Genomic DNA, 27,089 nt, shown 5'->3' with positions numbered 1-27,089 from the left:
TAGCTCATCCAATAACTGAAAAAAAAAACATACAGACTGCTCTGATGCTTTCTTAAACCTGCCAGTGTGATCACACACCAGTATCATACAATAGAGAGCAAATACCAGCCTCATCCAATGTAAACTGGCCCTTTGTTGATATTCACGGTTTTCACCATCAGTCATAAAGTCACAGTAACTCTAACCATAATACCTCAAGGAAACAATATTGAGTCTTGTGTTTTGTGTTTAATGATTATTTCATTTTCATTGTAAACCAAGAGTACAGGTACATTTTTAAATTTTTAATACAGACTAGAATTTATGTATTTCTGCTGCAAGAAGACATTACAAATACAAAAATTGCCACAACATAACAGGTACATGGTGCGCTAATGTGCTATATTGTAAGAAGTTTAGCTGAGATTTCAGAGAGCACCGTATAGACCCATGAGCGCTCTTGATACTGTGCTTTTTGGATCGTCCCATTCATCAGTTCAAACACTGAACTTATCAAATGCTTGAGGTGAGAGCAGGAAACTATTTCAGAGGTCTCTGTATTGCTGAGAGCATTCCTTTGGGGTATTGCTTGGCTGTGTTTAGCGTGCATTGATTCCAAATACCTAGGCACTTACACTCCGAGACAAAAAATGCTTTGCCTAAAAGCACACGCAGTAAGTCAAAATGCACAATTTCAGTAATAAGCTACTTTATTTCTCAGTAATGTTTAATAACATTAGCCTTCTAACGTCTCTGATGCATTTTAAGGAACAGCTGATTCTGGCCGAAGACGCAAAGACCACACAGCAAAGTGGGGAAGTATTTGGTCATATCTTTTGGTCTCCGAACAGTTGGGGGCAGAAATTAACTGCTTTAGTTTGGGGATAATACAGTGAACATGAGCTGTGGCCTTCGAAGATTTTATGCTTTGCAAGTCTGGCTTTACCATGTAGGGAGGCACACGCGTTACTGTATACTTTCAGAAATCTAAAGAACACCTCAGTAAGACCACACAAAGAAAAATCTGAACAAAATAAAAAAGTGGGACACCACAAAAATTCGATAAACTCTATAAGCGCTAACGACATTGAAAAATACAATAAATAATTCAAATATCACGAGACACAAAATTATTTGAACTCCCCGGTGCTTAATTTGAGCCGGTGGTTTCCTGTGGTGGGCACCGACACTTATTTTTGAGGGCCGGCATTTACTGTTCTGTCTCAAGCATTTACTGCGAGCAAAAGACACATTGTGGGAAAGACGGAGGAGGAGAAAAACGAAAAAGCGTTGTAAAAGGGAGAAAGCAGAAAGCTGCAAGATTAGGGGGAGGGGGCAGGGAGTGGCAGTAAATTGATTAAAGAGGCCTGAGCTGGTTCCAGGATTACGCTGCCTCAGTATTCTCTGATGGCACATTTAATTGAAGCAGCCTCGTGTTTCAGAGGAGAGCTTTGGGCACCGGCACGTTTTTATTTACAAATTATGCACTGGAACTCCCCCACCAGCATCCTTATGTTCTGTCAATTTACTTTATTGATTTTTGTCTGGGTTCTAGGCTTGTGGGGTTTGAGATTATTATTATTAATTATAAAAGTACGTGTATCATCGATTTTTCTACTATTCTCTTAGCATATATAATTCTCAGACCATATCCTATGCATCTCTCTAAAATATACTCCCTCTTCGTTTTACATCTTTTTTTGACATCAATGATAATGTGTTTAAAGAAATTGTGACTTTAATAAACACTATGGAAAATCTTTCCTTTCGACTAACCTACTTCCCATATATCTACATAACCAAATCACTGGGCATACTGGCAACTGAATCAATCAATAAACCTGTAGTTACGGATCAGTAGAAATATTTGTGAAATAAGGTTGAAGCGAGATTTAGAACTTAATTACGAGCATCACATCAGGGATTACAATATCTGTGGGGGGACTTTATGTGTCGAGAGCTTTTGACTCAGCCACTCGGCCTGTTTGGAGGTGGAAAGCAGGCAAACATGGGGGGAAGCATTTATTAATTGGTGGAGGAGCACCAGTTCCGGCAAGTTAATCCTCTAAAACATGCAATCATGAGTATTTCTGCCCCCTGGAAGTACCAATCTCTGCATTCTGTAGGTTCAGGGGATAGTTGACAAAGGGAGAAAAGAGGGAGAATACCAGGATCTTTCTGGCCAACTTGTAAAGTGATCTTAAGAGCCCTAAAATCTAAATGAGCCTTCCAAAGTGCAATGTGCCAGGGAATTTATTGAGAATTGATAGGCCTGGCTAGATAGCAATCTTTTCCATGATATAGCATTGTCCTCAATGTCCTCGTAGTGCAAATATCCCTTAACTACCTAGGGATGCATACAGAGAAAGGGGTTATTTATTACGAAAGTTAACCTGTCAAAGTGGAGATGTAGGATCATCAGTGCAGGTTAGTGAGGGTGAAATTGATCATATGAGCTACAGCAGCCCCTGTTAGCATTGCATAACCTATTAAAATAACTACCCTGGTCAAGCACTGGCATCCTTTCAATCTTTACTGGTGGAGTTGTTTAGACAAAATTAAAAGTCTGATAGTACCAATTGTTCTCTCTACTGTTCTAGTGTCCTTTTATCTATCCCACAACTGTGTTTTAAGCAAATCATTTCCATACTTTCAGCTTTCTTATGGACTAAGAAGAAATTCCGCCCTTCCTAACAAAACTAAAATGCATTAAAGCAGATGGTGAAGTTAACTTCCCTGATTTTCAAAAATATTATTCAGTCTTTTTATTAAGACAAAGTGTTCATTGGGTCCAAGAAACGACTAAAATGTCTCCCTTATGGGTACATTTGGAGGAGCCTTTTCTCTTCCCAGGAATACTTGGCCTTTTCTAAAAAATAAAACCCCAAAATCTATACCCCCCATTTTTAAACACCTTTGCTATTTATAAAAACCTGTGAAACGGCACAAACCCATTGATAATCCATCTTTTCTCAACTCTCCATTTGATACAATTCCTCAATATTGCACAAGAATCGACCCATTTACAGGAAATCTTGGAGGAAATCTGGTTTGATTTGGGTCAAACAAATTTTCATTAATGACGCTTTTTTCACTTTCACTCAGGCCTATTTTTTTTTCATTTTCCCTCATTTTTTCAACACAAATTTCTCCTTTTGCAAACCATCATATTAGATGCTATTGCTGATGCTAAGTTTACCTCCATTCTGATACAACCTTCCACACCTTCCTCTATATCAGGCAGTCGGTTACACAATAATCCTAAAGCTTCAGCCATATATTGTTTCTTGTGCCAACTTTCTAATGATAGGTCTAAATCAGAGATTGAGCAGGCGTGGGAGAATGATTTGGGAGAATCTTGGGCTGTTTTCTCTTGGAGACAAATTTGGTTAAAATAAGGTATCTTCTTGTGCTGCCAATACCACTCAAATGCTATTCTACGTTTACCATAGACCTATCTTCTCCAGTTTCCCTGCATCACATATACCCAGATCTCTCCATACTCGTTGGTCATGTCACTCACAACATGCAGGTCTTAAATACATGCTTTTCAACTGTATGTTTGTTCTTTTCTCGACGCAGGTTTGGAAATAGATCAATGGCATCTTTAACACTTCTGTACTCCTGTCATTCACTAATATTTTTCTGGGTAGTTTATCTACTGACTGGGAACATGTTTCAACGCAAATAAAAATCAATTGACCTTCTGTGAGGAGTAGCATTTCAACAACTCAGCAAAAACTGGAAGAATATTTCTAAACTGTCTTTCCAAGCCTGGTGATATGCAATTTGTTACAAACAAAGACCGGATCCAACAAACAATCACCCTGTTTTACTTGCCGTTAAGCGTTCTGTTTTATGGTGTCCCATCACACATTTTATAGGTAGGCATGCTAAACCTTGTCTCTAACGTCATCCTATTAGAGGTGAGGTTTCTAAACCCCGCTCGATGTTCACTTGTTGTTTTATAGCTAATGTACCTAATATTGTAATCTCACTCTTTCACTTATTTATGGGCATGTATTTTACTATTGTGACACCCCTACTCAAATTGGCTCTTTTATATTTTTTATGACACCGTACGTGCAATTTTTCTCCCTCCCCTCATTTGCAATCTCTATATTAATTTTAATGCATTAATATTTCTGTATTTGTAGCATTGTACCTGCAGCTCTTCCAAAACTAAAAAGCATTGCATATCTAATCTCCAGAAAAGGTTGTCGGCAAAATCTTATTTCATTTATTTATATAAGCAATGCCATCTGTCTATACAGATGATATTTCTGTTGAGAGTGATTTCTTAGCATAAACATTTCTCAAGCAGGTGGAAATAAATTATTCTGCATGCATGGCCTTTTCAGCACGCCCTCCGCTAAGCAAAAGGCAGAAACGATTCAGAAGACGATGGTTGCATAGTGCGTGAGTTGGGGAGGAGGTCTCTTGTATACCTTTTTTGGTAGGGGAGTGTGCGTTACCAAGGGAACCACCTAACCGTGACAGGCCTCCCTGCTCCATGTACATTTCAGATGTTGAGCAATCTTCCTTGTCAACTCAATAATACTGTTTTGGCATTTTCTTCTAGTGGATGGGTGTGGGAAGGGGGCAAAGAGAGTGGAGTTTTCCCTCTGATAGGACACTGCCAACGTTAAACAATGAACAGGAACTGCTGCCAGGAACTACTCATCTGAGGAATGTGTGAAGTTGGAGTTTACCAAACTATGGAGATTTGTTTATAGGGCCTGAGTGAATGTGTTTTATTAGTGTCTAATGCATAAATGTCAGCCTCTTAACTTAAAAGTGGGGATCTCGTGAAATCTTTAAGAGAGTGATCACATTAATATGAATAGACAACACACTATTTTTGGAGGGTGTTCAAGGTTGAAAAAGAGGGGGACCCTATTAAAGTCTATGGAGGCATTTTATGTGGGTTAGTTGACCAGTGGTCTGTGTCCAGCACGTTGTCAAAACTAATGTCTAGTATCACTTAATTGGTGGTAGAAAATTTGGCTCCCGTATAGCTTGTTGAATTACTTCCAGTTCACAAACCCAATATCATACAGTTCTAATTGTTGGATGATGTAATCAGTGATGTCATCAATAATGTCATTCAAGATGTCATTACTGATGTCATCGATGATGTAATTTAGCATGCCATGAGTGACATAATATGTGAAGACAGAAGTAGTGTATGGCAAGGATCCAAGTTACAGTTAGTTCATTAAATTATAACTGGCGAATTTCGATGTTTTTTCAGTTTTTAAAAGTTAGCTCTTTATATAATTTCCTCATCTAATTACAACATCACTTAAACTTTGTTCTTTCAGAGAATTTCTAGTTTTTAACAGAAGATAAAATGTTATTACTATTGTAGTACCTAACGTCACTTTAACCTTGGTTTTTTGTGTGAATTTCTGTGATATTGTTGATTACATTCTAAGTTGAGTAGACATCTATATCCCTTAGGGAACCTGTGACCAATACCCTTGCTGCACATGGCATTTGAGCAAGAGCAGCAGGGAGCTGCCCAGTGGGCCTGGACTCTGACCAAGCCCTCAGCCCAACATCCTCAGGGGACAAACCACCCCCACTATGCATGGTCTTTGGCTGAGTGCAGCACAGTCTTTAAAGTAGGGCCATGCGGGCAGACAACGACTGCTCCACATGGGGTCTGGCCTTGCGCACGCAAAAGGGTGTTGGCCGCAGGGCCTTGCTTCCAGCCAGGCACTGCAGCAATCCCTCCATGGGCACTGAGCCTCTTGCTCCTCATGGCCTTTGGCTGTTAACAGTGAGTGGCTGGCTGCTGGGCCTGGCCTCCAGCCAGGCCCTATACACAACCTCCCGCTGGTGTCCCCCGTATGTGCTCTTACTTTTTGTTCAGGACTCAGGGACCACGTCCCCGAGTCCTGTCATGGTGGCCGCACAATTTTCTCACATGCTGCAGGAAACAAATCAGACTGTTCCAGTGCTGCGGTACTGCAATGGCTCAAGGGAGAACAAACTCCTACAGCCAATCAGATGGTCTTTTTTAAAACTTTTTGGTACTTTGGGAGGACTCCTTTACTCCTGTGATACCAACTGTTCAGCTATCTCTAACTTTTTCTGAGAATTAAACCATTCTTGTCCAATCCAAACCAACCCCTCCTTTAAATGTTAACCTCCCGAAACCAGCTGAATAGATTTACACTAAACCCAAAAAAGGACACCTTTGAGTACATTTCTAACTTTGTGCCAAATTTGTTTCAATTCTATTCTGCTGATTTTGTCTGTATCAGAAGCAAACATTCCTATGGAAATTATGAAATCACTGTTTTGGAACACTTTTTTTAAGCCCCCACGTGACAGATCAACTCGACATAGTGGATGAACTTTTTTTGCCGAAAGTTTTGGCTAGATCTGTGAAATGGCACCAAACGTATAAATAAAATGCCTTTCCTATGGAAAGCCTGACCTAACTATGACTACCCTGGCGCAATTTAATATATAATACGAAACTAGCAAACAATTGTACTTCTGGATACTACAGTTTTAAATAACATGCCAGTTTATCAATGTATTTATAATAGTTAGGCACAATCATATCGTTCTAAATATATGGTAATTAATTTATCAGTCATTCGAGTGACTGGTATAGATTAAAAAGTATGTTAGTTCACTTTTAACAATTTCACTGGATGGTCTTGGTGGAAATTGCATGATACTTAGAAGATGATGACTATATATTGAAAATTTATAATGAAAGATTACATATGAGAGGTAGTATTTCACTGATTAAAACTCTTTTATTCATAATTTTCTACCAGGATTATGATGAATAGATTGAGAACACCTTCTTTGGTCGAGCAGTGGACAGATGAAAAATGTGAGATTCCTGTGGCACAGCCACTCAAACACACAAAACCCTACAATAATCCATCAAATGTAAATGCACTTTAGATTCACAATATTCCACAAAATCACTAATAAACTAATCTTTACACATACTCTCTACTAGTCTCACATAATCTAACACCACCAAACATTAGACCCAAGCAATTTAGAGCCTTCCAAGTTCTGTGCGAATGAGCATGGAGTTAAGGAATTTGCTACAATGCCATGAAAAGGGATTTAAGAGCGGTCATTGCAAATAACAATACATAACATACTACAAGACTAAGGGACTTATTACGAAGTTGCCAGACCACCAACACGATGGTGGGGAAGCGTCTACAAGCCAACAGCCTCCTTACCGCCGTATTACGATGTTTCCCCTGGGCTGGCTGGTCGAAACAGTGCAGCGGCATTGGCCTCAGCTCCCTCAGGGAACCAAGGCCAAAGCCGGCACACACAGCACACTCGATGTACTGTCTGCCACAGCAAACAGTGGGCATTCTGAGGGTGCTGACAAAGGGGCCCCTGCACTGACCATGACATGGTCATGGTCAGTGCAGGCCACCCCCCCCCCCCATGACCCCAGCTCTGCCTCTCTGCCAGCCTTTTCATGGCAGTGAAACCACCATGAAAAGGCTGGCGGAAAAGCAAGTCGTGAACAGCATGACTCAGTACCTCCATGGCTTCCAACGACTTTCACCGCTGCCAACCCATCGGGATTTGTGATCCTGGCAGTGGCAGCGGTGTGTAGTGTGGAAGTCAGACCGCCATGGTTGGAGCAGTCCGACCGCCACTGCGAGTACAGCGGTCCATGGTACTTATCTTTGAGGATGGATTGCATCATATGTAAAACCTAGCATAGATGTGCATCAGTGATATCTAGCAGTGTGTAAACCAGTGTCTGCATTGTAGCAACTAAAGGCCCACCTCACTGGAGTCATGGTTAAGCCACAAGAGAGAAATAGTTGGAGTTCGCCCAGGAACAATAAAGGCCCAACTACACTAGAGGTAATGTTAAACTACCAAGGGTTTAACACAGTGGTTCACCAAGAAGCAACAGAGGACCAACCCCAGTGGAACCACTGTTATGCCATCAGGGAGAATTATATGGAATCCATGATTCAAGAACAATGGTCTACCGGTATGCCAAGGTGGGGGAAGTCATGACATCCCCCACAATGATAGAGGGCATTCCAACCGATTTAGAGATCCCTGCTTTCATGGCAGGCATCTTCTTGTTGTAAAGGAAGTGACCCCATGGCATCACCCTCAAAGGGAGTTCCATTTACAGCTCTGAAGGACTGCCATGCAGTTTTCATAGGTGTGTCTGCTCAGCAAATGTTTTTGTTCAGAGAAAATAAACTAACAAGCAGGTGTTAGTTTTATATGAATAAAAAGCAAGTGGCCCCAAAAGCTGGGAGTGTTCTCTCTGCCCAAGTAAGCCACTCTGCCTTTTCCCTACCAGTACCATTGTGGCACTGAAAATGCCACAGGATCACCATTGAGGGTGGTAGTTTACCCTCAATAGCCATCCTGTGGCAAATGGACCGCTGCAACAGGTGTTACTGCTGGCAGAGTCAGCAGATCCTCCGCTACCAATTCATATAGAGCAAGGAACCAAAGGTTTGGCAAGGTGGGAGGAACGCCGGTGTAGTGTTCCTCCCCCTGCACCGAGCCCTAAATGTGTCCCTTAATCTGTGTAAATTACGTCAATCATTCATACTTTGCCTGATAAAGTGAGTTAACTGTGAATATATTTGAGGTTTAAGAGAACAACTAGGAGGATTACCAAAATAGCAAGTTCTACACAAATCAAAGATAAAAGTAATACATTTCAGAGATCTCAGCAAAGGAATTAAATAATGTTTCAGAAAGATGGTGATGATCAATATCAGAGAGGGCAAGTCAAAACGTTGCCCTTGCAGTGCCATCAGGTGACTAGTAATCACATTGTTCAAGCCTGTAGAACTCTAGTTGTGAAAAAATATTTGGTGTATACTGTATGTAGTTTTTTTCAATTTACTGGTGCCTTCAAGAGGGGCAACTGACCTCAATAAAGCCTTTGTTGCTCAAAAATTCTGTGTTTTATGCAAAATGTTGTCAACTGTTTGTCAATGTCTGCCTGTTATACAATTTTAATTTGTATTAATTTGCCTCACCCTATATTACACTCTCAGGCTCCCATGATTTCTAGTTCACAATCTTTCACAGACACTCTCCCTCGTATCATTTTCCTTTTTATTTCCACACATTCTTGTCGCTGCACCTTCTCACGCTTCCCCTCAGATGATTTTTTTAAATTTCTCCGTCATCTGCATCCCCCTATCTTTTTCTCCATTTTTCTTAGTCCAGTTTCATATGTTCTTATATTTTTCATTCTGTGTTATCTCTCAGTTACAGAAATACATTCTTTTCTTTTCTCACATTTCCTTTTTTCTTAATCTTTCTACAGCAGGGAACGTAGATGGAAAGTTCAGTGTGAGTTTTCGAACTGGAATCGTAAGAACTGTAGTGAACCTTGACCGGGAGACAATGGCGTTCTACAAACTTATACTGGAGGCAATTGGTAAGGTGTTTATTTCATTGATAGATTCGGAATTTATCTGTAACCTTTAGCCTGCTCTTCAATTTGAAGCTTTCAGGGGCATATTTATAAGACCCTAGCGCTACCTTGCGCCACATTAGTGTCATTTTCTTTTTTATGCCAATGTGGCCCAATGAGGCTAAACTCATAGTGCCACATTTGCAAAGTGACGCGATTCATGCATTGCACCACTTTGTAACCCTTTGAGCTACATTAGGCCTCAGCCAAGCATAATGTATGCAAAGGGGGCTTTCCCCCATTAGGGGTGATGTGAAAAAAAATGGCGCAAGGAAATCCATTACATTTCCTTGTGTCATTTTTTACAGCACTTTTTACACCTACTCAGAGCATGAGTTAAAAGGGAGCTTCCATTATCTATAATGGGCCCCTATGTAATCTGCATCAGTAACACCAATATTTTGGCGCTACTCCGGCAGAGTACATCAATAGCATCATGAAAAATGACTATTGCCCTTTACCCTGCATCATGGTGCACCGTATTTTCAATACGGCGCACACATGGTGGCAGTAGGAGGGGCGGTAAAGGGCACAAATATGCCCCTCAGTGTTTCAGGAAACTGGAATAGATACCAAAGAGGGCACACATGAGCTGCCAATGTGGCTGTTTACTCCAATATCTAACACAAAAATACTCAATATGTGTTCAGGACGAAAATCAAGACCATATAATGTAGCAACAACAGAATATGTCTATGTGCTACAAGTAGAAAAGCTTAGTTAACACACAAAGCACAATCTAGGCTACATCAATTTACCTTCTTCTTAAGTGGTATGACAATAGATGATACTGAAGAAAAGGGCTAGTTATTTGATCATAGTGAGGGGACTTTTTTATTTTCTTCTCGTCGTCGTAAGAAGCTATATCTGAACACATGTAAATAAATATTTATGAATATGAAGTTTAAAAAGAGTCTCACATTATATGCAAAAACTCTGCATCAACAAGTGCACAATGAGGACTATGTAAATCTGTGGTGTGCAATTACATTTAGGCCCATATTTATACTTTTTTAGCGCCGTTTTTGCGCCACTTTTTGACGCAAAAGCAGCGCAAACTTACAAAATACAATTGTATATTGTAAGTTTGCGCCGTTTTTGCGTCAAAAAGCAGCGCAAAAACGGCGCTAAAAAAGTATAAATATGGGCCTTGGTGTGTTGGGTGACAGGTAAGTGCAATATAGGTAACTGAACTTGTGAATTTCAACAGTGTGTTGCGGGTAGACGTGAAAGTGTGTGCTATGGTCTGTATATAACAAGACCATGCGCTCTCCGTCATGTAAAGGGATCCTCTATTGTGTCCCTTAGTGCATGGTATACCTGCGAAGTGCTCAACCACGTAAGAAAAGGGCAGGGGCAAAAAGGGACACCCCTGCCTGGTGCCCTGAAACACTCTTAAAGAGCCTGAGATACAGCATACAGCGCGGACCCACACTCTTGCATCCTTATATAACAGTTTGATCTATCTACCCTAATCTTCCCCGAGGAGATTCTAGCAATGACAGTCCCAGTGTAATGCATCAAATGCTTTCTGAATGTACAGATAAATTACCATTGCTCCAGCACTGTAGGATGTAGGGGTTTTCAGACAGAACAAAATATAAACACCCGATGTTATAAGAGGTTTTACGCATGGAAATAATCCCATTTTGGTCTTCATGCACCAGAGTAGGGAGGTGAGGCAATATTCGGTTGGCCAGATCTTTGCTGACAATTTTATAATCTAAATTCAACATTGACAACCACCAAGGAGTGGTAGTCGACGTGTCTGTGGGTTCTCCTGAAGATTTGGGCAAGGACACCACCAGGGCCTCCCTAGTAGTCTCAGGTAGTTACCTGCAGTCTAATGCATGTGCATACATCTCCGCCAATCTTGGAGTCAGGTGGGAAGTGAGGTTTAGTAGAACTCGACTGGCAGATTGTCTGTCCTGAGGGTCTTCCCCCATGCTAATGCTTGGATGGCTGCCCTAATACCGAGTTCTGAAAAGTGGGCCCCAAGGTCAATCATTCAATCAAAGAGTATTTGTAAAGTGCTACAATCACCCATGAAGGTATCCAAGCACTAGTTTGCAGGACTCAGTTGAAAAGCCAGGTTTTGAGATTCTTCCTAAATGGCCTCAGCTGTGGATTCAGTAAATGCTTAGTGTCAGTTCGAGGGTGGTGGAGTGAAGATCTCCAGATGGTTGGTGGAAGTTCAGGTGGAGGTTGATGTATGCTAGTCCTAGGTTGTAGAGGGCTTTGTAGGTGTGTATCAACATCTTGGATTGGCATTTTTCCTGGACAGGGAGCCAGTGGAAGTTCCTAAGGTTTGCGGTGAAATGGGTTCATTTGGGCAGGTTAAGGATGAGTCTGGTCGCTGAGTTCTGTATCATCTGTAGTCTCCTCATGAGTTCTGTGGTGGTTACTGTGTACAGTGCGTTGCCGGCTGATGAATAGGGCTTGAGTGACGATTTTCCTCATGTCGATGGGGAGTCATTTGAAGATTCTTCCAAGAGTGTCAGTGTTGAGCTTCAGACGGTTGGTCTTCATCCAGTTGATGACATTCTTCATGGAGTTGTGGAAATTCGTGGTGGTGGAGTCTGCAGAGAGTGAGAGAATGACCTGGGTGTCATCAGTGTAGGATCTGATGTTGAGGTCATGGGTTCTGATGATGCCGCTAGAGGTGTCATGTAGGTGTTGAAGATGGTGGAGGTGAGGGGTGAACCTTAAGGGACACTACAGATGGTGCTTTTGGGTTCTGAGATGAAAGTCAGAGGCAGATTCTCTGATTTTGTTCTGTGGGGAATGATGCGATCTATCTGAGGGCATATTCTTGAATCCCGATGTGGTGCAGTCTCTTGATGAGAGTTTGTTAGGGTACAGTGTTGAAAGCTGTGGCAAGGTCAAGGAGGACCAAGGTCGCCGATTTTCGTCTGTTGAGGAGGGTATGGATGTTGTCTTTGGCGGCAACCGGGGTCTCAGTACTATGGTTGGTGTGGAAACTAGATTGGTAGGAGTCAAGCATGTTGTTTCTCTCCAGGTGTTCTGTGAGCTACTGGTTGATGGCCTTCTCTAGGACTTTGGCTGGGGAAGGGAGCATCGAGATGTGGCAGTAGGTCTGGGGCTTGCTGGAGTCGGCAGCGGGTTTCTTGAGAAGAGGTCTGACTTCTGAATGTTTCCATGCATCAGGAGAGGTGGCTGTGGTGATGGATGCGTTGAAGGTAGTGGTGAGCTGGTGACTGATTTCCTTGAAGATGCGGCCGGTCAGGGATCCATGTGTGCTCCTGAGTGGATAGAGTTCATGATGGATGTGGTATACTGAGTGATGAGCTGTTTCTATATTGTGAGTGCCTGATTGTGGGAGACTTCCGTGAGGAGGATGTGGAGGTCAGTGGTTAGGGGCTCAAAGTTCTTGTAGATCGTGAATATCTTGTGAAAATGGTCCACTGCAGCTTCACAGAGTTCTTGTGAGGGACGGATCATGTTCACAGTGACCACAGGGCAGGAGAATTCTCTGACAATGCTGAAGAGTTCCTTGGTATGGTTGGCGCTTGCTTCGAAGAGGTTTGCTAGGGCGTCTTTTTTCGCATCTGTGAGTTGTGGGTTGTATTTGTTGAGGGCTGACTTGAAGAAGGCTCGGTCTGCGGTGTCTCAGCTGGTGCACCATCTTCTCTCCAGTTGTTTGCAGCTGTGTTTCAGTGTCCTGAGTTCTGATGTGTACTAGCTGACTTGTTTGGTGGATCTGCGGATTTTGGCTTGTTTGATAGGGGCGACTCGGTCAGCAGCGTTGGTGATCTAGGTGGTGAAGTTTTGGATTGCTTGATTTGACTAAAATCATAGAGCTGTTTCAAGTTGGAAAACTAAAAAGCTACTTAAGTACCTCAACTAATGGCTTAACCAACATACTACACATTCTTTTCATGTCATATGCTCATTGTATAATATTAGGTCTCACTGGACCTCAGAAAAGGATAGCTATCTTCATATTTTCCTCTTTGCTGATGTCTCTCCATGGGTTAGCTAGATCAGTTTATACTCTCAGTTAAGCTGCTGCCAGGTTGTAATCTCTTCCAAGAGGTGCACATCTCTTTCCCTTCTCTCTTGTGTAATTTTCCTGGAGTCCTCCTAGAATCCATTTATATCATAAAGTTGGTCTCTCTTACCAGGGTTTTGTGATACTTTATCAAAAATGCCAGCAATCAAGTTCCATAAAATGAAAAAAATATGAGCACAACACACAAAAAAGTCCAAATCCTTGTTGCACTGATTCACAATTTCCATGTTACAAAATAGCATTATGTGGTCTGTTGCCATGAGATAGATGTCTGTTAAAATAATCTGGAGAGTAAGCTCTGTCGGCTCATAATCACTATCTTGATCTAGAGATTACATTTTATCTTCCATGTGCAGGCTGGCAATCCTGATTTGCCAACCATCAGTAATAGCTGGAGTATTAAGATCGTTATCCAGAGATTTAAGAAAAACATGTTATCTGATATCCCAATTGGCATTATCTGGTATCTCTTTATCATAAACTACCATGATCTGGAAACCACTTTCCCTTCATCAAGAGACATGTTACATTCATCCAGAGATTGGCTCCTATAAACTGAGACACCACCTTTGTGATATAGTTATTGACTGCCATCACCTCAGTACTCTTCTTCATCTAGAGACCTAGCACATCAACCAGCTTCCATGCCACCATGATGTAGTGAGGTAACATTGGGATTTAAAGAACCATCACTTAGTAGCTCCAAACAAAATAACCTCAGAGAGTAGGTTGGGTCCCGGGTGGGTGGACCACCCAGGGGAAAGACTGTGGGGGTGATTGTATAATTATAAATTTTAGAAATCCTCGACTGGTGAGGGATATCCTGTCCAGGCTTCTTTTCACCCTCAAGCTAGAAACACCCCAGAACTGCTCCCGCTAGGTGTATTCTATAGACACCTGCAACCTGGACAGCCAGGATACAGACACTCACTCCATATGCAGCCATGGATTACCTCGGCACACTCAGGCTCCGAACGTATTGATAATTTACATTCTACCTCCCCGTTACCTCTAAGTAATAAATGCCAGACATTAAGGGCCAGATGTAGCAAAACTAGGTTTTGCGACTCGGAAATTGCAACTCCGAGCGACTCGCAATTTCCGAGTCGCAAAACCATATGCAGAAAGGTGTCTCAGACACCTTCTGCGAGTCGCTATGGGGTCGCAAAGACCCACCTCATTAATATTAATGAGGTGGGTCGCAATATGCGCCCCCATAGCGACTCTGGGCACTCATGGGGATGGAGGCCTGCTGGGAACAGCAGACCTCCATGTCCGTGACTGCTTTTAAATAAAGCAGTTTTTTTTCTTCCAAGTGTAGCCCGTTTTCCTTAAAGGAAAACGAGCTGCACTTTGAAAAAAAAAACGAAACCTTTAGTTTGGGATTTTTTCAGGGCAGGTAGTGGTCCCTTGGACCACTGCCTGCTCTGAAAAAATATTTGTGGGTCCACTCACAAAGGGGAGGGGGTCCCATGGGGACCCCTTCCAGTTTGCGAGTGGGTTACCATCCACTTCAAGTGGATAGTAACTGCGACTTGTCGCAAATGGAATTGCATACCACTGCGACTCGCAAATAGGAAGCGAACAACCCTTCCTATTTGCGAGTCGGAAATGCATTTTGCGAGTCGGTTCCGACTCGCAAAATGCATTTCTGCATAGCAAACACACGTTTGCGACTCGCAAACACACGTTTGCGACTCGCAAACTGCGATTTTCGCCGTTTGCAACTCGCAAACTGTTTGCTACATCTGGCCCTTAGTTCACTGGCAGATAATGATTTACTGCCGTACAAGGGTTCTGTAGACAGTGAGACAATGAGGTTTTGGATGGAGGAAACTGTCAAACGTAAGATGGTCGTGAGCCCCAACAAGTCATTCTTAGTACAACAGGGCACAGATGGTATGGACGCTGGGGATACAATCCGCAATGGGGATGGGGAACTGTCAGAAGTATCTAAAAAAGCAGCCACCCTCGGAATGGAAGTTCCACGGATTAAGGTGCATGTCGACAACACTAATGGGCGCCACTGTTTTGCAACATGGAATGTGCAGGGTCTACATGGTAAAATTGAGACAGAAGAGTAGGGCTCACTAATTAGCAAGTAAGATGTGGTTTGCATCCAAGAAACTTGGTGCACTTTACCTGTCTATGTGCACGGATTTACCTCACGCCTCCTGCCAGCTTCACCATCACAATCTGGGAGGGTCAAGGCGCGGTCCTATGCTTATCTCTAATAAACTCCCTGTAGTGGTAAAAAAGACTTATATGGAGTCTGCACACTTCCATTTGCTGTGGCTTAAGTATAAGAATATGGCTGATGTGGTCATAATGAATTATTATAGCAATGTTTTTGACGCCACTCGCTGTAGGGTTGTTCACACCCTGGACCAAAGTTTAAAGAAGTTTTTACTCCCTAACTGCTCTAATCCCATTATATTCTGGGCCGGGGATTTTAATATCCAGCCTTGCCTCCGCACCCTTTCTCGGTCCTGTGGGTTTACCACCCCTGATGGGGAGGGTTTGACCATTTTTGCCACAATGAGTATGGGGAGGCCCTTAATTTGATGTTGTCCACATTTTATCTAACACTTATGGAACGTAATCACAGAGAAAATGGTGAGATAATTCCAACTCATAGGGGTTCCAACTCATCCTTGGTTATAGACCATATCATTGGGTTATCCTCTGCACTAAATGGCTGTGACACACCCTATACGGAGCTCACCCTACTTAGTGATCATGATCCGTTCATTCTCCCAATCTTTTTTGGGGGGCCAAGGTATGTGTTTTATACTAACCCCAATCAGGTTGAGGTACATAGAACCATTGGGGTGAGACAGAAATTGGAAGATATCGAGCCTCTTGACTTTCTGCAGAATATCATACGTGGCTGCATGCAAGAAATTGGTTATTGCTTACATGAGGATATCGAAGCACCAATGCTACTAAGGTGTTTTAGTATAATTGCTGTTTATACACAGGGGCTCCTGACCCATAACCCTCAACATAGGCAGCCTATGTATAATAAGGGGTGGTTCAACCACGCCTGCACAAAAGCAGGAAATGTTAAAATCGCCCTTCAGACAACACCCAGAGACTAGATAGTAATTAAGGCACTCCGAGAAGAATATAAGAAGGCACAGGAGCAAAGGAAGAACGAACTAAGGGAAGAGGCATGGTCTAAACTAGCCCTGGCGACAGAAATTAACGACGTTAAATTGTTTTGGGAAACAATCAATGCCCCTTTCCTCTCAGAATAGGCGCCACCAGATTTGGGATCTAGTGTAGCTTGTGCAACATGGGTGGCCCACTATTCAGAGGTCTTCAAGGAAGGGACTGGGAGAGTAGATTTAATAAGGCAGATCGAGATGGGGCCACCCAATTATCCACAGATTACCGTGGATGAGGTTTATTCTGCCATTCTAACCAGCGCTAAGGGTAAGGCCCCAGGACCTGATGGGGTACCAGGTGGACGTCTTTAAACATAACACCAACTTTTGGGTACCAATTCTGACCAGATTATTTGATTTGGCCATATCTGAGGATATTCCGTTGTCTTGGTACACCTCCATTATTATGCCAATATATAAGAAGGGAGATAAGGCCGGCCCTAAAAATTATCGCCAAATATTATTGTTGGATTCTTCCCTGAAAACATTTGGTAGAATCATTCTGGCAAGATTAAACGATTGAGTCCTGAAAAATAACATCCTGTCCCCTGTACAGTTTAGTTTTAGGAAAGGATTAGGTAACATAGAGCTGTGTGTCAACCTAGACTTAATTAAAGGGAAGTACACCAAGGCCAAAAAAGGTGCTCTATATTTATGTTTTGCAGACCTCAGTAGCGCTTTCGATCTAGTGAAACATGTCCTCCTCTGGCCTACATTATTAGACATGGGTGCCCCAAGGTATATCATACATTTTTTGGCTCTCCTATATAGAGAAATGACATGCAAAGTTTGCTTCGGCCAAATGGTAGAATGCACCACCTCTTTCAAGATAGGAAGAGGTATTCGTCAAGGTTGTGCCCTTGCCCCATTATTGTTCTCCCTGTTTATTAATGGGGTAGATAAACATTTGCAGGGACTACAGGCTGATCCCCTTATGTGGCCGGACACCTTGTGCCTGCCCTACTTTATGCAGATGATGTTGTCCTGATCGCCAGAACACCCATGGGGCTCCAGAAGTTAATTTGCGGATTTGAACAGTTCATGTCATCAAGGGGTATGATAATTAACAAATCTAAAACATTTACTATGGCATGTGGCCAAAGTAAGGAAATGTAGGAGTTTCTACATTCAGAACATGGAACTTAGTCCTGTCAATTGCTTTAACTATCTGGGGGTATTGTTCTCCAGTAATGGGCAGTGGGATCAGCTGGTTTGTTCAGGTAGGAACAAGCTAAGAAGAAATTCAGGAGCTATATTTAGATTTACCAATAAACTAGGGAGTCGTCCCATAGGCACTATGTTGAACATTTACAGGGCTAGAGTTGTTTCCACTGTAGCATATGGTGCAGGGGTGTGGGGATACACTAAAAGCGCTCCCCTACAACTCGAGGATAGCCGTTTTCTAAACTGTATGGTATGTTTACCCACCTCAGCCTTTAACTGGATTACACATCATCTAATTGGTATACAATATTTGGAAGATGTGCCACAGGTGAGACCTCTGCTGTTATAGCACAGCATATGGTCTAAGGAAGCCATTGGTTTTACAAAAGAACTCATATTAGACTGTATGAAATTGGATAATGCCATGTGTATACCATGGCTCACTTTTCTTGATTCCTCTTTTAAATCTGTTTTAAATAGACCTATAAAACCTAAACCAGAGGACGTGCTGTCACTATCTAAAAAATGTATTAAGGACATATTAATGCAATATAAGGCGGATGATAGGAAGTTACTTGAATCTACTGAAACCACTGTTGGCTTTTACTTGTCTTTTTTCATTGGATGCAAGTAGGTTAGTTTATCTCTTCATAGTCACCAACATGCAGCACCGGTTTGTTTTAACTAGACTAAGACTAGGCATTGTGCACCATTTAGTAGCATTCCCCACGCTAGGCATTGCCCGAAAGAGTCAGCCTGTGATGGAGTTAGCAAACAATGCACATTGCATTTTGTCTTATTCTGTAAATTCTATGATCATCTTAGAAACTTCTACCTCAAACCGCTTTTTAATGAACTTAATTTAAGAACACACCAGGATGCAATGGAATTCCTGTTAACCTTAGACTCCCCGAATGTCTGCTATAGGGTGGCACATTATGGGGGTCATTCCAACCCTGGCGGTCGGTGTTAAAGCGGCGGCTAATCCGCCAACAGGCTGGCGGTTTAAAAAATGGAATTCTGACCCTGGCGGAAACCGCCAACAGAGACCGCCACTTTAACACTCCTACCGCCACGCCGGGACAAACAAACAGCGCGGCGGTCACTGCCAACAGACAGGCGGGAGTCAATGTACCGCCCACCCTATCACAACCCACCAATCCGCCAACTTTTCCGGGGCGGTAGCCCCGCTGATAAAAACACGGCGGAAACAGACATTTCAAACGGAAAACGCTCACCTCCATACACCCCACGAGGAATCTGGACAGCATGGAACCCGAACTACACATCCTACCAGCTATTGTATTCCTGCTCCTCTACCAGGAGCACGAACGCCGGCACAGAAGACTACAGTGAGTACTGCACCTACGACACAGGGGAGGGGGGAGGAGAAAAAATTACGGGCACACATACGCTACACACCCACCACCACCCTCACCCACTACAACACACACATCAATGCATAGCAATACATCACTGTTACAACCCCCAAACCCCCCGGAAGAATGTAAAGACAAAATGAAATGATCATAAACAGTCGAATATATTGTATTATCAGCATATAAAAATATCACACATTTAAAACTAATATATACATAAATATTAAAAGTCCGATACTTTTAGCAGTCATTGTCGGTGGACCACTGGGCCCAAATCACATGGGCAAGGCCCACACAGGATACCTGACACCAACGGAGAGAACACTGCAGGGGCATCAGATAGAAAAACTACAGGCACCTCAGGGGGAATGGAAGGGGAAGCACCTCAGCCACATGAGTACACAACGCCAGATCCACGAGGGGCCTCCATGGCCACTGTCCCATCCTGGGGAGTGCAAAGCCACAGTCTCTCAAGTCCATACAGTGGGTGGTTTTCCCACTGTACCATCCTGGGGAGTGCAAAGCCACAGTCTCTCAAGTCCATACAGTGGGTGGCTTGCCCACTGTACCATCCTGGGGAGTGCAAAGCCACAGTCTCTCAAGTGGATGACAGTGTCCACTGGTTCTGGAGGGGGACTGGTGCCCAGAGTGCTTCGTGCTGCCCTGCCCGACACAGATGCAGCACTGCCCCTTCCGCCAATGGGCCAGCGGTGCTTGAGATGAAGGGCCTAGCGGAGCGGTGCTTGAGATGAAGGGCCCAGCGGAGCGGTGCTTGAGATGAAGGGCCCAGCGGAGCGGTGCTTGAGATGAAGGGCCCAGTGCAGCGGTGCTTGAGATGAAGGGCCCAGTGCAGCGGTGCTTGAGATGAAGGGCCCAGTTCAGCGGTGCTTGAGATGAAGGGCCCAGTGCAGCGGTGCTTGAGATGAAGGGCCCAGCGGAGCGGTGCTTGAGATGAAGAGCCCAGCGGAGCGGTGCTTGAGACGGCGGTGCCCAGCGGAGCGGTGCTTGAGATGAAGGGCCCAGCGGAGCGGTGCCTGAGATGAAGGGCCCAGCGGAGCGGTGCTTGAGATGAAGGGCCCAGTGCAGCGGTGCTTGAGATGAAGGGCCCAGTGCAGCGGTGCTTGAGATGAAGGGCCCAGTTCAGCAGTGCTTGAGACGGCGGTGCCCAGCGGAGCGGTGCTTGAGACGGCGGTGCCCAGCGGAGCGGTGCTTGAGATGAAGAGCCCAGCGGAGCGGTGCTTGAGACGGCGGTGCCCAGCAGAGCGGTGCTTGAGATGAAGGGCCCAGCGGAGCGGTGCTTGAGATGAAGGGCCCAGCGGAGCGGTGCTTGAGATGAAGGGCCCAGCGGAGCGGTGCTTGAGATGAAGGGCCCAGTGCAGCGGTGCTTGAGACGGCGGTGCCCAGCGGAGCGGTGCTTGGGATGAAGGGCCCAGCGGAGCGGTGCTTGAGATGAAGGGCCCAGCGGAGCGGTGCTTGAGATGAAGGGCCCAGCGGAGCGGTGCTTGAGACGGCGGTGCCCAGCGAAGCGGTGCTTGAGATGAAGGGACCAGCGGAGCGGTGCTTGAGATGAAGGGCCCAGCGGAGCGGTGCTTGAGACGGCGGTGCCCAGTGCAGCGGTGCTTGAGACGGCGGTGCCCAGCGGAGCGGTGCTTGAGATGAAGGGCCCAGCGGAGCGGTGCTTGAGATGAAGGGCCCAGCTGAGCGGTGCTTGAGATGAAGGGCCCAGCGGAGCGGTGCTTGAGATGAAGGGCCAAGCGGAGCGGTGCTTGAGATGAAGGGCCCAGCGGAGCGGTGCTTGAGATGAAGGGCCCAGTGCAGCAGTGCTTGAGACGGCGGTGCCCAGCGGAGCGGTGCTTGAGATGAAGGGCCCAGCGGAGCAGTGCTTGAGATGAAGGGCCCAGTGGAGCGGTGCTTGAGATGAAGGGCCCAGAGGAGCGGTGCTTGAGACGGCGGTGCCCAGCGGAGCGGTGCTTGAGATGAAGGGCCCAGCGGAGCGGTGCTTGAGATGAAGGGCCCAGCAGAGCGGTGCTTGAGACGGCGGTGCCCAGTGCAGCGGTGCTTGAGACGGCGGTGCCCAGCGGAGCGGTGCTTGAGATGAAGGGCCCAGCGGAGCAGTGCTTGAGATGAAGGGCCCAGCGGAGCGGTGCTTGAGATGAAGGGCCCAGCGGAGCGGTGCTTGAGATGAAGGGCCCAGCGGAGCGGTGCTTGAGATGAAGGGCCCAGTGCAGCGGTGCTTGAGATGAAGGGACCAGCGGAGCGGTGCTTGAGATGAAGGGCCCAGTGCAGCGGTGCTTGAGATGAAGGGCCCAGCGGAGCGGTGCTTGAGATGAAGAGCCCAGCGGAGCGGGGCTTGAGACGGCGGTGCCCAGCGGAGCGGTGCTTGAGATGAAGGGCCCAGCGGAGCGGTGCTTGAGATGAAGGGCCCAGTGCAGCGGTGCTTGAGATGAAGGATCCAGTTCAGCGGTCCTTGCCCTGTTCAGTGGTGCTTGCCTTGGCGGTCCTTGCCCTGTTCAGCGGTCCTTGCCCTGTTCAGCGGTGCTTGCCTTGGCGGTCCTTGCCCTGTTCAGCGGTGCTTGCCTTGGCGGTCCTTGCCCTGTTCAGCGGTGCTTGCCCTGTTCAGCGGTCCTTGCCCTGTTCAGCAGTGCTTGCCTTGGCGGTCCTTGCCCTGTTCAGCGGTCCTTGCCCTGTTCAGCGGTGCTTGCCTTGGTGGTCCTTGCCCTGTTCAGCGGTGCTTGAGTTGGCGCTCCTTCATTGCCCAGCTGGGCTGTGGCTGGCGCTCCTTCATTGCCCAGCTGGGCTGTGGCTGGCGGGGCCCTCCTGGGCAGCTGGGCTGTGGCTGGCGGGGCCCTCCTGGGCAGCTGGGCTGTGGCTGGCGGGGCCCTCCTGCACACCTGGGATGGGGCTGGTGGGGCCCTCCTGGGCAGCTGGCCTGCTGCCGGACTTGTCGGGCGTGCTGCCCTTCCCACCCTTCCCTGGTCATCTGTGGCCCTTTCCCACCTTTGGCGGTGTGCCAGGTGGCACCCCACTTCCAGCCGGAGCCAGGGTAGGGATTTTGGTCCCTGGTGTCCTTGGCCTCTCGCGCCGGGCACTGGTGATCTTTGGGTGTTTTTCCGGGGGTGGGCTGGCCGTGCCTTGGCTCCTACCTGAACTAGTTGCCCTTGAGGGTGGGGGACTCCACAGTCCTTGGACAACAGTCTTGATAGGTCCTGGTTTGGTGGTGGCTGAGGTGCTGATTGCAGTCTTATTCGATGGACGGGGTGGGGGAGTTGTTGGAAAGAGGTCAAGTTTGGAAAGGAAAATCAATTTGGAAAGAGAGGGACGGCTAGGTGTAGTGGGTATGGGAGTGGAGGAAGAGGATGTGGTTGTAGGAGTGTGAAGTCTGGTGTCTTTGGGTGCAGGTGTTTGGGCTGGAGGCTGTTGTGAGGTGGATGGATGTTGGGTGGGTGGCTGCCTCCGTTTGTGTGGTTTGGAAGAGGGGGTGACAGACACACTGGGAGAGGACACAGGGGACATGTAAATGGTAGTGGGGGTGGTGACTGCACGTGTGCGGAGTGTTCTGGTGGGTGTGCTGGTGATGGACGTAGTGGCTGAAGATGTTGTGCATGCAAGTGTGAGTGGAGACGTCACAGGGAGGGAGGAGGGAGACGAGGAGGAGGGGGACACAGTGGAGGCAGCGGGTGTTGGTGTGTCTGCATGTGGATGTTGCTTGTGTGAATGCTTGTGTGAAGTGTGGTGCTTATGTCTGGATGAGCTTCCCTTGGGTGTTGAGGTGTGTGTGCAGGCTGGTCTGTAGGTGTGTCTGGGATAGGCAGAGGTACAGGGGATTGAGTCTGGGTGGAGGAAGTTGGAGGGGGGAGGCTAGAGACAGGGACAATTGCTGCCGTCAGTGCTGAGGTCAGAGCGTTGAACGATCGCTGATGGGCAGCCTGACCCGAATGAATGCCCTCCAGGTATGCATTACTCCGGTGCACCTCCCTTTCTACACCCTGGATGGCATTCAAAAGGGTAGACTGCCCAACAATGATGGTCCTCAGGAGGTCAATGACCTCCTCACTGAGGGCAGCAGGGGTGACAGGGGCAGGGCCTGAGGTGCCTGGGGCGAAGGAGATGCCCCCCTTCCTGGGTGAGCGGGCACGGGGCAAACGCTGAGGGGCTGCTGGGATGGCGGTGCTGGTGCGCTGGGTGGCGGCTGTACCTGTTGTCGCTGTGGAGCTCCCCTCGCCCTCCGTCCCACTGGTGTACTCAGAGTCCATTGCATGGCCCTCCAGGGCCATGTGGGATGCAGCTCCCTCGTGCTCCGATGCCACTTCTCCTCCGCCTGATGATGCTAATGCACACATGAACAGGAAGACCACAAAAAAGGGGAGGGGGAGAAAGAAAGACATGTTGAGTGCATGGATTACCGCTACCATTGGCGGAGAGGACAGACACAGAAGCCCCCTGCACTACGCTGCGCACTTGGGGTCCACTACTCAATCAGTGGGACATGGCCTACAAGCCTATGGACGACAACTGCACACATAGATGACACAGGGCCATGAATAGCTGTACTTGGCACCCTACAGAGGTGGGGGGCGGGGGCACAGGGCCATACCTTACGGAGGGGCCTAGCCTACAGAAATCGCCCTGGCCTAGAGATACCCACAGCCCACCTCCCCCACCCAGACACCTCCACTGCGTGCAAAGTCACCAGAATGAGAGTATACTCACCCCCTTGTGTCTGCTGTGATGTCCTCACGCGCCCATCCAAATTGGGGTAGGCCACCACCAGGATCCGGGACATCAGGGGGGTCAATTGACGACTGGCACCCCTCCTACGTTGGCAGGCCATCCCCAGCAGAGCCTCCGCCGTCTTCCTGCTCCCACATGTACAGGGGGAGAAAAAAATCATCACCTTCGGCATGCTTGATGTGAGTGGCCCCCCCATCCCCACCCTTGCCATGTGGCCAATGCTCTCATCTGTCGTCTGATGCATGCCTCAATCGCTCCCCTCCCCACCATCTTTCATCCACCCGACTCAACCCAGGCATTGCCCCCAAAGCATCGTCCCACTGTACTTACCTGTTGGTCTGGAGGACCGTAGAGTAGCGCATACTGGGGGAGGACCCCATCCACGAGTTTCTCCAATTCTTCAGAAGTGAAGGCAAGGGCCATTTCCCCAGTCACAGCAGCCATTGTCTCTTCCAGACCGATGTCACAGCAGCACTTGCAGTGTAGGTCCTCTCCTGTGGAAGATCAGGTATAGAGTGAATAAGTAGATAGAAAATGGCGGTCACGCCCGCGGCGGTGCGTACCGCGACCGCCGGCGCACATCGTCATTGGCTCGTGAAACCCATAGGGTTCAATGTTAACCAATGCGGCTTTGCGCCGCGGTCTTCGACCGCCTACCGCCACGGTGTGCCACGCCAGCGCATTGACTTCACATCCCATTGTCACACTTCACAGGTCAGGCAGCCGCCATTTCAAGGGCCCACATGGCTTAATTTCTACTGCGTCACACATACCTAGGCCTTTCCTCAACACTCATACAAACCATTCAATGCATAGTGAATTGTGGTGTGTGCAAGCTGTGGGAACGTACCTGTGGGTTGATTGACTCTGTGCTCGCTGTTGTCCTTCCTAGGCACCGTCCGCTGGGCAATGCCAGGAGATGGAGGAATCTTCCCGTGTACAGACCGCTGGTGGACCTGTCGACAATGGAGGAAAGACATGTCATACTGACATACAGGCTTGACCGAGCCACTATACAGGAACTGTGTGCCCAGCTGGAGGCAGACCTGATGTCACCCATCCGCCAACCCACAGGGATCCCCCTCTAGTGCAGGTGCTGTCAGTACTCCATTTCTTAGCAAGTGGGTCATTTCAAACAACAGTGGCCATATCATCAGGGATGTCTCAACCTATGTTTTCCAAGGTGTTGTCCAGAGTGTTGTCTGCCCTGCTGAAACACATGAGGAGCTACATCATTTTCCCTGAGGTGGGGGATTTGCCTACAGTGAAGGGTGATTTCTATGCCCTTGGACATATCCCCAACATCATAGGTGCCATTGATGGGACACATGTGGCTTTGGTACCCCCCAGCAGGAGTGAACAGGTGTACAGGAACAGGAAAAGTTATCATTCGATGAATGTACATATGGTCTGTTTGGCAGACCAGTACATCTCCCATGTTAATGCCAAGTTCCCTGGCTCAGTGCATGACGCCTACATCCTGCGGAATAGCAGCATCCCGTATGTGATGGGTCAACTCCAGAGGCACCGGGTGTGGCTATTAGGGGACTCTGGTTACCCCAACCTGTCCTGGCTACTGACCCCAGTGAGGAATCCCAGGACCAGGGCAGAGGAACGCTACAATGAGGCCCATGGGCGGATTAGGAGGGTGATCGAACGCACCTTTGGCCTCCTGAAGGCCAGGTTCAGGTGCCTCCATATGACAGGTGGATCCCTAATGTACTCACCAAAGAATGTGTGCCAGATCATCGTGGCCTTCTGTATGCTTCACAACCTGGCTTTGCGCCGCCAGGTGCCTTTTCTGCAGGAGGATGGTCCAGATGGTGGTGTTGTAGCAGCTGTGGAGCCTGTGGACAGTGAAGAAGAGGAAGCCGGAGAGGACGACATAGACAACAGGAACACAGTAATAGAGCAATATTTTCTGTGACACACAGGTAAGAGTACACACCGGCATATTACATTTACTTAAAGACTGCTACCTCTCTACTGTCTGACTTTTCCCCCAGTGTATGGTAACTGTGTTGTGACTTTCCCTTCCGTTTTCAGAGCTGTGGGCCCCACTGCGTGACATCTGCTTTGTTTCCCCATGGACTACAGCTGTGTGACAGCGGTTTGTTGGCATCACAATGTGAATAACAATTTTGGCACTGTCATGTCTAATACATTTGTTAAAATCACAGACAGACTCCAGATTGTTTATGTGCAATAAGTGTGTTTATTCAAGTGCTTTAATTTGGATGGGTGGTTGCAAATCGGTGAGGGGTGATGGTGGAGGATTGTCCACGGCAGAGTCCAGACTATCAGGTTCACAGGTGCATTGTCCAAATGCCTGTGGGAAGTGGAGCAGGGGCAGTTTAAGGTTGGACAGGGTGACAATGTGGGACAGTGGGATGACAATCAGGGCGGTATCCTTTGCTGGCGGGGGTCTTGACATGTTACTCTGTCTTCTTCCTGGATCTCAGGGCCCGCTTGCGGGGTGGTTCTCCTTCTGCAGGGGGTGGGGTTCTGGTGGCCTGTTGGTCTTCTGTCAGGTCCTCCTGTCCACTAGCGCCGGCGGAGGTGGTAGCCAGTTCTTGGTCCATGCTAGTGTCAGGGGCCCTTTGAGGTGCCACAGTGGTCCGCAATGTGGAGATTAACTCATTCAGGGCCACTACGATGGTACCCATGACGGTACTGATGTTTCTCAGTTCCTCCCTGAACCCCATATACTGTTGTTCCTGCAGAAGCTGGATTTCCTGAAACCTGCCCAGGACCGTCGCCATCGTCTCCTGGGAGTGGTGGTATGCTCCCATGATGGAGGAGAGGGCCTCGTGGAGAGTGGGTTTCCTTGGCCTGTCCCCCCCCTGTCGCACAGCTGCCCTCTCAGTTCCCCTGTTTCCTTGGGCCTCCGTCCCCTGGACCGTGTGCCCACTACCACTGCCCCCAGGTCCCTGTTGTTGTTGGGGTGGTGGGTTAGCCTGGGTTCCCTGTAGTGGTGGACACACCGCTGATTGACGTGTCCTGGGGACAGAGGTATGGGCCCGCTGGGTGGGTGCTGTGTTGGTGTTCCCAGAGGGGGGAAGGTCTGCTGTGGCCTGTGCCTGTCTGAGGGGAACCGACTGTCCCGAGGTCCCAGATGGACCGGGCTGGTCATCTAAATCCAGGGCGACATAGCTGCAGTCATC

General features: G+C 47.1%; 1 protein-coding gene across 1 annotated transcript in view; it reads left to right on the top strand.

The window, feature by feature from the left end:
• Nucleotides 1-27,089, top strand: part of LOC138301758 (cadherin-23-like) — a 1,629,754-nt gene that overhangs the window by 1,410,187 nt on the left and 192,478 nt on the right. Inside the window, exon 25 of the mRNA XM_069242267.1 lies at nt 9,299-9,412. Coding sequence (XP_069098368.1) covers nt 9,299-9,412 — 114 coding nt within the window. The remainder of the gene's footprint in view (nt 1-9,298; nt 9,413-27,089) is intronic.

The sequence above is a fragment of the Pleurodeles waltl genome, chromosome 6 (genome assembly GCF_031143425.1).
Source record: "Pleurodeles waltl isolate 20211129_DDA chromosome 6, aPleWal1.hap1.20221129, whole genome shotgun sequence".
In the NCBI taxonomy this organism is placed as follows: domain Eukaryota; kingdom Metazoa; phylum Chordata; class Amphibia; order Caudata; family Salamandridae; genus Pleurodeles; species Pleurodeles waltl.
This window is presented reverse-complemented; position numbering and strand designations above follow the sequence as displayed.